General features: G+C 47.0%; 1 protein-coding gene across 1 annotated transcript; it reads left to right on the forward strand.

Moving 5' to 3' along the window:
* The first annotated feature begins 2,357 nt into the window (after positions 1–2,357).
* Pdcd7 (programmed cell death 7) lies at positions 2,358–13,009 on the forward strand. Its single transcript, XM_052712424.1, has 5 exons — positions 2,358–3,302; positions 7,402–7,540; positions 9,593–9,829; positions 10,050–10,137; positions 11,937–13,009. The coding sequence occupies exons 1-5, from the start codon at positions 2,427–2,429 to the stop codon at positions 12,058–12,060; spliced, it is 1,464 nt and encodes a 487-aa protein (XP_052568384.1). The 5' UTR covers positions 2,358–2,426; the 3' UTR covers positions 12,061–13,009.
* Positions 13,010–13,172: the final 163 nt, after the last annotated feature.

Consider the following 13,172-nt stretch of genomic DNA (forward strand, 5'->3'; position numbering starts at 1 on the left):
CACAGAGAAACCCTGTCTCGAAAAACCAAAAAAAAAAAAAAAAAAAAAAAGCCCTTTGCTAAGCTAGGAGGAGTCAGTCCAGAGAGGCTGATCCCCCTGCAGTGGAAAGGCTAATTTCATCCTTGAGGTGCCTCTGTGTCTTGATTCCACAGATCCTTGTGAACCCACACCCAACATAGAACAGAGAGTGGAGAAAGATGCCCTCTCTGGCCTATACACATGCACATACACTCAGACATACATTTAAAAAGAAACAGTAAGGGCCAGCAAGGATTATTAGGTAAAAATACCTGTGTAAACACTACAACCTGAGCTCAATCCCTGGAACCCATAGTGGAAAGAGAGAACAGACTCCTGAAGGTTGACCTCTGACCTCCAACATGTGCCATGGCATGTGCTGGCCCAAATTCACATACACATAAACAGAAGATTCCACTAGAAAATACAAAAGATATGAAAAGATACTTCAAAGGAAAGGATGAGAATGCAGAGAAATCAAATTTGCTCATATTGCTGGTGAAAATAAAAAGGTATGGCTACTCTAAAAAACAATTTGGATGGCTCAGAGGGTAGAAGTCCTTGATACCAAGTCTGATGAACCAGGTTTGTTTCTGGGGACCCCCTTGGTGGAAGGAGAGAACTTACTCCCTCAAGTGGTCCTCCTTCCACATCATGGCATGCGGCATGTACCCCACTCTAAGTTTTGGTGCCTGTCCTGGATCTCGCTCTGTAAACCAGGCGGACCTCGAACTCACAGAGATCCGCCTGACTCTGCCTCCCAGTGCTGGGATTAGAGACGTGTGCCACCACCTCCTGGCTTTATTTGTTTGTTTATTATGTAGGCAGTGTTCTGTCTACATGTATGCTTGCAGGCCAGAAGAGGGCGCCAGATCTCATTACAGATGGTTGTGAGGCACCATGTGGTTGCTGGGGATTGAACTCAGGACCTCTGGGAGAACAGCCAGTGCTCTTAACCACTGAGACATCTCTCCAGCCCGCATTGCAGCTTTATAAGACGTTGCTGGTGGGGAAACTGGGATAAAGGACACGCAGAAAGAAGCACTTTGTATTGTTTCTTACAGCTGAATATGAATCATAAATTATTTCAAAGAAGTTTAATTTTTTAACTAATAAAATGGAAGGACTTCCCTTCACAACTCTGGCTTATAACCACTGGTTTTTCATTGTTCTTAAGTGTTAGTTTCTAATCTGCCCCTTGGTGCCTCCCTTGCGTCCTGACATAAAAGCCCCATTTTAAGGAAAAAATCCTCCCCTTCTCTCTCACTTTTCCTCCCACGAGGTGTGCACCCTCCATCCCCCTCTCTTTCTGTACCCTTTTTTCTCTTTCTTCTCTCCCTCTTTCCTATCTTTCTCTTTGTCTCTCTATTATAATAAACCATTTCCCCACGGATGCAGTGTCTGGGTCCTGAATGACTGTCCAGTCGCCTGCAGCCGCGGCCCTGCGCATGCCACATGGCGAGGGTCGCCCGCCAGCCCACGGCTGCATCTGCCCAACATGCCAGCATGGCTCTCTGCTCTAATGGGATATCCTGGCCCAGTCAGCTGGGGATCCCTGACCCGTGCAAATTCATAACATTTGAGTTGGCAACCAAGCCGGGCGGTGATGGCGCACGCCTTTAATCCCAGCACTCGGGAGGCAGAGCCAGGCGGATCTCTGTGAGTTCGAGGCCAGCCTGGGCTACCAAGTGAGTTCCAGGAAAGGCGCAAAGCTATACAGAGAAACCCTGTCTCGAAAAACAAAAAACAAACAAACAAACAAAAAAAAGAGTTGGCAACCTGGAGCCGAGCGTTGGTGGTTCACGTCTTTAATCCCAGCACTAGGGAGGCAAAGGCATGCAGACCTCCGAGTTCGAGGCCAGCCTGGTCTACAAAGTGAGTTCTAGGACAGTCACGGAGAAACCGTGTCTTGAAAAAACAAAAAGCAACAACCCAAACCAAACCAAAAAACCACAACCCAACCAACCAACCAACCAACCAACCAAAAAAACCCGATATGACACTGTGGACACTAAACTTCTGTCCATCTCCCAAAGATCACCAAGTTTCCCTGGTGTTTCTGTGTTCCACACGCTGGCATTCTTTCAGACCCCCAACAGACATTCTACAAATTACTAGCACATGCTGTTTCCATCCAGACTGTGTTCCTCTCTTATAATTAATTCCTTCTTGTCTCTCGGATCTTTGCCGAAGCCTCAGGCTGAGTCTCTGTAGTCCCTCACCCAGAACTTTCAAAAAAGACAGGACTTGTGAATTCAAGACTAAACCACTGCACCGCAGTGCGACGCACTTCCGGGAGGCGAGTGAAGCAGGGAGTCGCGCGTTTGTAAAACGTCACTTCCTCCCGGAACTCGCCTAAAGAAGTGCACAGAATTACTGTCACCGCTCGCGGCCGCTGCACTACCGACATGGCCCTGCCACCCTTCTTCGTCCAGGGCCGCCAGGGGCCGCCGCCCCCGCAGCCACCGCCTTCCGCTCCGTTCGGCTGTCCGCCCCCGCCGCTGCCCTCCCCGGCTTTCCCGCCGCCTCTTCCCCAGCGGCCCGGCCCTTTCCCGGGGGCATCCACCCCCTTCCTCCAGCCTCCGCTGGCACTGCAGCCCCGCGCCCCGGCCGAGGCCTCCCGCGGCGGCGGCGGCGGTAGCAGTGGCGGCTCCTTCTTTCCGGTGCCGCCCCCGCCGCTGCCGCCTCCGCCGCCGCAGTGCCGGCCCTTCCCCGGGCCCGACGCCGGCGAGCGTCCGCGGCCACCGCCTCCAGGCCCTGGGCCGCCCTGGAGCCCGCGCTGGGCCGAGGCGCCGCCGCCGCCTGACGTGCTCGGGGACGCGTCCCTGCAGCGCCTGCGCGACCGGCAGTGGCTGGAGGCGGTGTTCGGGAACCCCCGGCGGCCGGGCGGCCCCGGGCCCCCGCGCACACCCGTCGGGCCTAGCCTGGGCGAGGTGCGCGCGCGATTGCGCGCCGCTTTGCGCCTAGTGCGGCGGCTACGCAGCCTGGGGCAGTCCCTGCGCGAGGCCGAGGCCGACGGAGCGGCCTGGGCCTCGCTGCACGCTCAGGCCGTACCATTGCGAGCGGAGCTAACCGAGCGGCTGCAGCCGCTGGCCCAGGCCGCCTATGTGGGCGAGGCGCGACGGAGGCTGGAGAGGGTCCGGCGCCGCCGGTTGTGGCTTCGTGAGAGGGCCCGGGAACGCGAGGCTGAGCGGGAGGCGGAGGCCGCGCAGGCCGCGGAACGGGAGCAGGAGATTGACCGCTGGAGGGTGAAATGCGTGCAGGAAGTGGAGGAAAAGAAGCGGGTGAGAACTACTATGCAGTTGGAGCGGTGGTGACTGGAACCTGAATCTGCGTGCTGGTTAACTTGGATGCTTATCCGTGAAAGCTAGCCTTTACCACCTCTTTGTTCTGTATTCTGTTTTGATGATGTATGGTACACAAGAATGTACACTATGAAGTTCCGTAAACACACGACAAGTTCACGCTGGTACATTTCTGGGAGGGCACACCTCCTGTCCCTTGCTTCAAAGTTGGATCCACTTACTGATGTTCAGTACTAACTGACCTCCGTATTATGTTTTATAGTACCCTAAGCATGCAAATTTAGAGGACTTGGGCCACACCTCGAGACCTTTATAGCCTAATTAGCTGGTGAGATTAATAATAGTTTCCCCTAGGATTCATGTGTTTATTAGTTTGAAACTGTGAATCCCTGTGTATTGGGTGGTATGAGTCTGTCTTGTCCAGGTGTTTCCAGGTACTTGACCTCTTATTCAAATGATTGAAATAAGGACTCACACAGAATTGCAAAAATAGCAAGAAAACTTTATTCAAAAAAAAAAAACAACAAAGCAATAAGTACAGATTAGAAGGAATACACTGTCAAGGTTGGCAGCCACAGGGTCCACACGAGAGAAGATACTCAAAAGTCTCCGCTTGTTTTTTGGCACTTTGTTTTGTAGGGTTATAGAGGAGGAACTTGGTTACTAATGTGTCTAATGAAGATGGTTCTCTATTTTGATTGAGAGATTAGGCCCTGTGATCTTTTCTACTATATGTGCCTCCCCGTGATGCATTTGATTTTAATCATAAGCACTTCGCATGTGTATAGGCATAAGATGGTAAGTAGGTTACTCTAAAAGTTTACTTGGACACAGGTTTAACTTTTTCCTTACTGTGCATGCACCAAAAACCAGTTCCAGCTGTATGGGCCCTCCTAGTAAGATGTGTTGGGAATATGTTTGAATAGAAACTGTCCAAGTTCAATGGTCATTAGGGGAGAAGAAACCTATTCCATTGTTTAGTGAGGAGGAGTATATGTAAAGATGGAGGTCTGAGGTTGCTAGGTGCATTGTTTGGAGAGGCAAAGGAGCTTGGCTGCCAGGGGCATTATTTCTTGTAAGAGGAGAGTGTGCATAACCCAAATACACTGGTGTCCCTGGTTGCTGCCCTGTTTTCTAGCTTGCCTTCCCCAGTTCAGCACCCACGTCTATAGTGGACACTACACTAATGTCCTACATACAACCCTGAGAAATTCGTTACCTAATTTTATAGATTGAGACTTAAAACAGTTAACTTGACAACAGTCACACAAGTTTGTACCAGTATCACATCAGACGTAAGTCTAGGTTGTCTGATTTCAGAGCTTATCTATCTCATGTTCTTCAGTAGAGCCAGGGAGAAAAATTTGCCAAGTGTTGGCTGAAGGCATCCTCATTACCTTTGAATGCTGTTGTTATTGTTATTATTATTTTCGATTTATTCATTTTTTATATGAGTGTTTTGTCTGCATGTTTGTATGTGCACTTCATGTGTGCCTAGTGCTCATGCAGGTCAGATGAGGCCATCGGATCCCCTGGAACTGAAGTTAGAGATGATTGTGAACCACTGTATGGGTGCTGAGAGTTGAGCCTTGGTCCTCTGTACGAGCAGCAAGTGCTCTTAACTGCTGGGCTGTCTCTTCAGCCCCACTGCTGCCTTTTTAGAATATATTTTTTTTTTATTTTTGAAAATATAATTACATCATTTCCCCTTTTCCGTTTATTTCCTCCGACCTCTCCCATGCACCTCCCTTGTTCTCTTTCAAATTCATGGCCTCTTTCTTTACTTATTGTTACATATATACATAAATATAACCTGACCAGTACATTTAATGTTACTTGTATGTATATGATTTCAGGGATGACCACGTGGTATTGGTAATGAATTGAGCTGTTAGTCCTTGGGGAAGACCATTTCTCTTGCTCTGAGCATTCCCCAGTTGCCTGTAGTTGTCTAGGGTTGAGGCTTTTGGGGCTTTCCCCTTCCATGCTAACGTGTCTATTGGTGTCATTGTCAGGGTCTTGTTGGGACAGTGCTAAGGGTTCTTTTGCCTCTCTACTCTCCGCAATCAGCTAAGACTTTTGTCTTAGTTAGGATTTCTATTGCTGTGATGAAATGCATTACCAAAAGCTACTTGGGGAGGAAAGTGTTTATTTCACTTACACTTATACATCCTAGTCCATCATTAAAGGCAGTCAGAACAGGAATTCAAACAGGGCTGGAACCTGGAGGCAAGAGCTGATGCAGAAACCGTGGAGAAGTGTTGCTTACTGACTTACTCTCCAGGGCTTGATCAGCCTGCCTTCTTATATATCCCAGGACTACCTGCCCATGGGTAGCATATAGGCAGAAATTTCCTGTACTGACAGCCCAGTCCCAAATAACCAACTCAGGGTGAATATGAATTATACTCAGTCGATAGCTCAGGCTTGTTACTAGCTAACTCTTACACTTAAATTAACCCATGTTTCTATTTATGCTTTGCCACATGGCTCATGGCTTGTTCCCTCATTTTTATATGTCCTGCTGGCTCAGCAACTGGCTGCCGTCTCTCCTGACTCTGCCCTCCTTCCCATCATTCTCAATTTGGCTTTCCTACCTAACTTCCTGCCCAGCTACCAGCCTGTTAGCTTTTTATTAACCAATGAGAGTAATACATATTCACAGTGTACAGAAGGATTATTCCACAGCAGTAGCACCACCCACAATTGGACACTCAATTGAGTGTCCCTCTTCCCAAAGGACTCTAGCCAGCTCGTTTTAAGTTGACATGAAATTAGCCAGTACAATCTCCCTTTTCCCTGTGTCTACCACTGTCCTAGAGACCAGTATAGCATTGCTGGGAAATATATTGATAGCAAACTTTAGCATTGTACCCTCAGGAATGTCAGCACTAGGGAGGCAATACTTTAATCTGATGAAATTAGAGTCACTTCAGCAAACATTTAGTAAGGGCCCATTAGGTATTGGGCCTAGTGTCTGATAGCAGGGCTAGAGAGGAATAAAATATCGCTTTTCTTTGATTGCTTAGAGCCTTGAGGGGATCATGTCAGTACAGGTAGTAGAAGGAGCCCAGGGGAGAATATCTAGTTCATTGGCGGAAGACCCTAGATAACGGAATGACTGAGCTCTGAGCCTTCGAGCAGTGCTAAGGTGAAGCACCAGCTACAGGTAGTCGTGGTTTTCCAAGCAGGAGAGTGGAGAGGTGTCGTCACTGGCTGTGATGGTGGGACTGTAGACACTCGCTTGACAGGTGGGAGAGAAGTAGGCAAGCAGATGAGGATATGAAGACAGATCCCAGGAAGACTAGCTCCAGTGTGTGAGAGATTGTAGAAGCGATCTCTGGGATCTTTGGGAGCAGAGGAGGACAAACTTAGTGTTTCTCTGAGACGTTGTAGAGTCCTAGGCTTTTCCAGATCCATTTCTTGTCCTCCTTGGGAGCCGATTCATCAGGTCTGTTAATCTGCATTTTTAATAGAACTTTAGCTTGACAAGGTAAATTGGATGCAGGCACTCCTGGACCACACCTGGAAACACTGAGACAAGAACGCAGTGCAGGTATTGAAGCTGCTGAGAGGAGAGGGTCCCCTCTAAGAAGGTTCTATGGAGCTGGGCGTGGTGGCTCACATCTGTGATCTCAGCACCTGGAGGCTGAGGCAGGTGGATGCTGTAGTTTGAAGCCAGTCTGGGCGACAGAGTAAGACCATCTCTTAGAAATAAAACAAAACCAAAAAGAGGAGAAGGCTGTGTGATCATCTGGGAGAGGTGGATCACGTCAGTGGGAGGCTGAGGTAAGAGGACAGGGAGTTCAGTCAAAGTCAGCCTGGGTCCCGTGGGGGAGAGGGCGGGGGAGATGATGGCCGGACGACAGTCTCGGCAAACGAAGCGGCAACATGGTTGTCTCGTTAACCAGGAAAAGAAGCCCTGACTGAACCAGTGTAGCATGCTAGGTCTGGGAAATAGAAACATAGACTCAGCGGTTGTGGACAGCCTGGTCCTCTGGAAGCTTGCCTCCAGGGAGGGCTCATCTGCTGTGAGGAGGTTCCTAATACAAGTTCTTGTGGCTCTTCTTCCCTTCAGGAGCAGGAACTCAAAGCGGCTGCTGATGGGGTCTTGTCTGAAGTAAGGAAAAAACAATCGGACACTAAAAGAATGGTGGACATTCTGCGTGCTTTAGAGAAACTGAGGAAACTGAGGAAAGAAGCCGCAGCAAGGAAAGGTAAGGACAGTCTGCATTTCTCCTCCTTCTCCCTCTTCCTCCTCCTCCATCTTAGTTCCTCCCCATCCGGGTAACATAGCATGGTGGGAGTGTTTCCCTTTTCTTACCTTCCCTTGTCTTTTGTTTCTTGTAGATAGAATCTCAGCTCTGCTGCGCATGCTGGCTTTGAACTTGTGACAGTTGTCCTGCCTCAGCTTCTCTGTGGTAGAGGTCACAACAGAGGTGGCCTGGGCCTCTATGCTTGGCTTGCACATATTTTTGGAGGAAGACCATTTGGAACTTAATTATTTGTACTCTTTAGAGTAACTGGTCTTCACAGCAGTAGCTCAGAAATTTGGTTTTTTTTTTTTTTTTAGATTTATTTATTTAGTATACAATGTTCTGTCTGCATGTATGTCTGTCTGCAGGCCAGAAGAGGGCACCAGATCTCATCACAGATGGTTGTGAGCCATCATGTGGTTGCTGGGAATTGAACTCAGGACCTCTGGAAGAGCAGTCAGTGCTCTTAACCTCTGAGCCATCTCTCCAGCCCCCTGGTTTGTTTTTTTTTTTTTTTTTTTTTTTTTTTTTTTTTTTTTTTTTTTTTTTAATCTATTTTAAATATTGTGTTTGTATGACTGTATGCATGATGTGTGTGTAAATACCCGTGGAGGTCAGAAGAGGGTGTCGATACCCTGGAATTAGAGTTACAAGTGGCATGTTTTACTTCTGTAGAAAATTGCATCACAACATGTACAAGTTACCAAATGCCAGTCTGACTAATAGTTTCTTTCCCCTGTGTGGTTTAAAATAGGACACCAGGGCCAGCAAGATGACTCAGGAGATAAAAGCATTTGCTGGGCAAGCCTGAAGTCCTGAATTTGAACCTTGGGCCCCACTATAGAAAGGGGGAACCAACTCTTGAAAGTTATTCTGTGACCTTTACATGCATGCCATGACATGAATGTGCCTATACTTACTCATAAAATAAAAAGTTTAGATGCCAGGCAGTGGTGGTGCACTCCTTTAATCTCCCAGCACTTGGGAGGCAGAGGCAGGTGGATCTCTATGAGTTCGAGGCCAGCCTGTCTACAGAGTGAGTTCCAGGACAGCCAAGACTACACAGAAAAACCTTGTTTCAAAAAAAACCAAACAAACAAACAAACAAATAAAAAACCCAAAAAAATTAGATAAAGAAAAAAATACTACGAAAACAGAACTTTTAGATCCTTAATAAGGTTTTATTGGGGTGTAACTGCTGTGCATTGAGCCAGACTCATTCACTAACGGATTGCTTTCTACAAGTCAGCTTCCAGTGTATTCAGAATCCTGTGCTCTCACTGGTTCTTTCAGGGCAGTTGTATGTAAGAGGGAAGATTAGTAGTTGCTGTTTGAAGCTCTCTTACGAAAAATCAAACACCTCTCCCTTCTCTTTGTTTTATGGTGATTTCACGGTTCTAACCTGGTCTGCTGCACAAATGATGGTGTCACTCCTACTGAGACAAACAGGGAGAACAGTCTTGAGTTGACTGGTCAAGTTTCAGGAACTTGTGGTCTACACAGATGTAGTTACTCATGCCTTTGTCCCAGTGCAGGGTTGTACTCAGGAGGATGGCAGGGGCTGCTAGGTGCCGACCTAGCTCCAGGTTCAGTGAGAGTCCCTGTTTCAGGGGAACAAGGCAAAGAGTGATAGAACAGGACAGCTAATGTCCTCCTCTGGTGTGGGTGTGGGTGTGGGTGTGGGTATGTGGTGTTCATCAGCAAGTAGCATGAGTTGTAATGACCTTGAGATTATAGAATGGTATGAGGGCCAAAAGACAAACTTCCAGACGATGTCAAAGTAAGGATCAGTAAAGAAACTAAGTAGGTCGGAGAGATGGACGGAGAAGGTGCAGACCTTCTGCCTCTCCTGGAAAGTGGCAGGTGGTCACCAGTTTTCTCAGTCGTTGCCCTGCTGTCTTAGGGAGTGTGTGTAAACACAAGGCAGGTGCTGCATAGGTGCTCTTCTTACTCTTCTTTTACTGCCTAGGAATGGACAGGTAAAGGAACCTCCATTTACTTCTTTTTGCACAGGGGTCTGTCCTCCTGCCTCAGCGGATGAGACTTTTGAGAACCATCTTCAGCGGCTGAGAAAACTCATTAAAAAGCGCTCTGAACTGTATGAAGCTGAAGAGAGAGCCCTCCGAGTTATGTTGGAAGGAGAACAGGAGGAAGAGAGGAAAAGAGAATTAGAAAAGAAACAGAGAAAAGAGAGAGAGAGACTTTTACTTCAGAAGCGTGAAATTGAGTCCAAGTTATTTGGAGATCCGGGTAAGTTTACCCTTGCCAGTGGAGACAGAGGAAAGATCTAAGTTGATGGTTCTTTTATTGTGAGAAACCCAGCTTGAGCTGAAAGGCAGTCCTGACTACAAGTTGAGATTCCCAACTACATGGTGGAGGTCAGGGTTCCCGAGGAGATGAAGTTAGCCTGTTGTCATAATCGTGCACTCTGAACAGCAAGCAAGGTGACATGTGTGCCTTTCTCTTTCAGATGACTTCCCACTTGCTCACCTCTTACAGCCGTTCCGCCAGTATTACCTCCAGGCCGAGCACTCCCTGCCTGCGCTCATTCAGATAAGGTCAGAAGGGCAGCCTCTTGAGTCCCTTTGTCTTGGGTAGCAGCAAGCTCTTGATGAAATGCTTCCACTGTTGAGGTCTGTTGCTGCATCTTTTTTTAAAAAGGTCCTTTTGAGTGTGTAGTGTTGCCAAATTTCAAGGGTGCCGCTTGTATCTTAAAAGTCCTCATTAATTCTTGGAAGTCAGTATCTCCATTTCAACAGGTTAAGAAACTTGGCTGTGACTGCTCTGTAGACCAGGCTGTCTTTGAACTCAGAGATCCACTTGCCGCCACCACCTCAGTGCTGGATTAAAGGCCTGCATCACCATAGCTGGCCTGGTTCTCTTCATTCTCTTTTGAGAAAAGCCTCTTGCCCACATGCAGTCTTTTGAGTAGTCAGTAGGTAAAATGAAGTAAATGATTAGATGTCTCAGGCAGTATAAACTTGTTACCTAGAAGCATTTTGTTGTCTCTAGGCTAAAACATCTTAGGACCTAGGGGTCTCAAAGAACGGCTTGAAAGAAACTGAAGTTCCTTCCAACACTCCAGTAGTTTCTCAGTCTTGGGAAGGAATTTTCTGGCATATCAAATTTATTTTTCAGGAAGAGTTTTTTGTTTTTTTTTTTTAAGATTTATTTATTGATTACATATACAGAAGAGGGCACCAGATCTCATTACAGATGGTTGTGAGCCACCATGTGGGTGCTGGGAATTGAACCCAGGTCCTCTGGAAGAATAGTTGGTGCTCTTAACCGCTGAGCCATCTCTCCAGCCCCTCAGGAAGAGTTTTAACTTTGTCTGATACACAGTTTTAGCCTTTAAACCTATTATTGATGACAGGGGTGTGTACTCAAGTTACTGTGAATATTGAGTCACAGAATACTGGACATTGCTCCTAAAGGAGACAGCTGAGCCTCCTGTCTTGACTTTTTTTTTTTTTTAATTTTATGTGATTGGGTATTTTGCCTGAATGTATGTCTGTACAATATGTGTGCCTGCTGTCTGTGGAGGCCAGAAGAAGGCATCAGATTCTATGGAACTGGAGTTACAGACAGTCGTGAGCTCCCATGTGGATGTTGGAGGTCAAACCTGGATCCTCTGGAAGAGCAGCCAGTGTTCTTAACGGCTGAGCCATCTCTCCAGCCTCTGTCTTACTTTTTTATTAGCTGATCACCACCTTGTTTCATGTGTCTGTTTGAAGACAATAATTTAATGTATGCTGTTGATTATAAGCATCGCATCAGGGCTAACTGTCTATAATCTAGAAGCACAAAACTGACCACATGGCACAGAGCAGACCACGAAAAGGACGCTGATTTGTACCATAGAGCCGGAAGAGACGAAAGCAGAATGTGACAGATTTTTTCTTTCTTTCTCTGCATTTGTGGTTGTCCATGAAAATGCCATATGGGATGATTTAAATTTGTTAATGTACCCAAGTGTGGTGGCTCATGCCTGTAGCCCTAACACTTAGGAGGTGGAGACAGGTGGATAAGGAGTTCAAGGCCAGCCTCAGCCCAGCCCTGTCTCAGAGAGAGAGAGAGAGAGAGAGAGAGAGAAATTAGAAATATAGATTCTGCAAACGATAAGTGTCAACTGTACATTCACTGTTTGACTGTTTACAGAGTTTGAAAACTTTTAAGTTTTTCCTTAAATGTGTACATTAATGTGACCCTAGGCATACTTCCTAGAAACCCAGTTTTGTAGCAGGTCAGTACATATGTCATTTGAAAACAGTATCCTAGATGTGAAATATAGTTTCTGAATATCTTGCTTGGGGAAAACCAGAAATAAACATTGTTCTGTAATGTTCTTATTAAGGCATGATTGGGATCAGTACCTGGTGCCGTCTGATCATCCTAAAGGCAACTCCGTTCCCCAAGGATGGGTCCTTCCCCCGATCCCCAGCAACGACATCTGGGCAACGGCTGTTAAGATGCATTAAGAGGCTCCAGGAGCGTGGTCCCACAGGCGAGCACTGCAGCTCTAGATACTAGTGATGCTGTCATCTCTGCTGTGGTCTTCTGCACAACTTCAACTCCATGCGGCATTGTCCTGGCTGGAAGTCCTGCTTCCTTCTGTTCTCTGCCCTGGCCAGTGTGCCTCTTGCAGCAGGAAAGGGCCTAGATGAACTGGGGTTATTAGCACAGCAGTGGCCTTCATTCACTAAATCTGCCTCTGTTTTGAGGGGCTTGGTCTGGTGTGGCCTGCTCATTTGCTGTAGTTTGTTGTATTTTGGTGGGTAAGTACAGTCAGCACTTGGTTACTGCTTGAAGGTTCACTGAGGAGAGTCAGCAGCCACTACTCCTGATCTTCCCATACCGACTGCCCTCCAGCTCCCAGGGGTGCAGGTCAGAGTTTGACCTACAGTTCTGTTAACCCCAGTTCTGGTGCAGTTGGGAGGCTGCTCCTGAGGACCATGGCAGTGGCTGTAGACTGGGCTGCCAGGAATGCTGACGGCTTAGAACTGTTGTCTATCCTGTGGAGAGCTTAGGAAACCCAAGGGCCAGACCAGGTCGGCTCGTGCTCTGACAGACAGTGCCTGTGTTCCTCATGAAAGCGCCAATCTATAGAGTTCCGAGGGATCTAGCTGTGGGGTCTCCAGGAATAGAAACGTGTTTCCCTATGGGACCGTAATCTCAGTCACATGGTAGGGACTGGGGTAGCTCTGGGATTTTTTTCCCCCCTTAGCTCAAGCTTCCAAAAATATCCATATAGTAAAAGTTGGGAAAAGAGCAAATATGAACGGTAAATTTTATTTTTTATATTCATTAATAAGAGCTATTGTGCTTGGACATGATCAATCATATGACATGTTATGGTTTTTGTTTTGCTTTATTCTGGGTTTTGTTATTTAATTTCCTAAAAGCTAAATAAATACCATTTTCACTTTTCGTTTGAGCCTTTGCCCCTGATTTATCCTCTCTCGAATCATTTAACACATTTCATCTTCACATTGCTAAAGCATTTCACTCCAAATTTAATAAACAGGTGTTTGCTGCAGAAAAATGATTGTAAACGCAAAACTTTGGCTGTAAAATCTGACTCTGGATAGCA

Source organism: Peromyscus californicus, unplaced genomic scaffold (assembly GCF_007827085.1).
Source record: "Peromyscus californicus insignis strain IS unplaced genomic scaffold, ASM782708v3 Scaffold_11__1_contigs__length_118956290, whole genome shotgun sequence".
NCBI classification, from domain to species: Eukaryota; Metazoa; Chordata; class Mammalia; order Rodentia; family Cricetidae; genus Peromyscus; species Peromyscus californicus.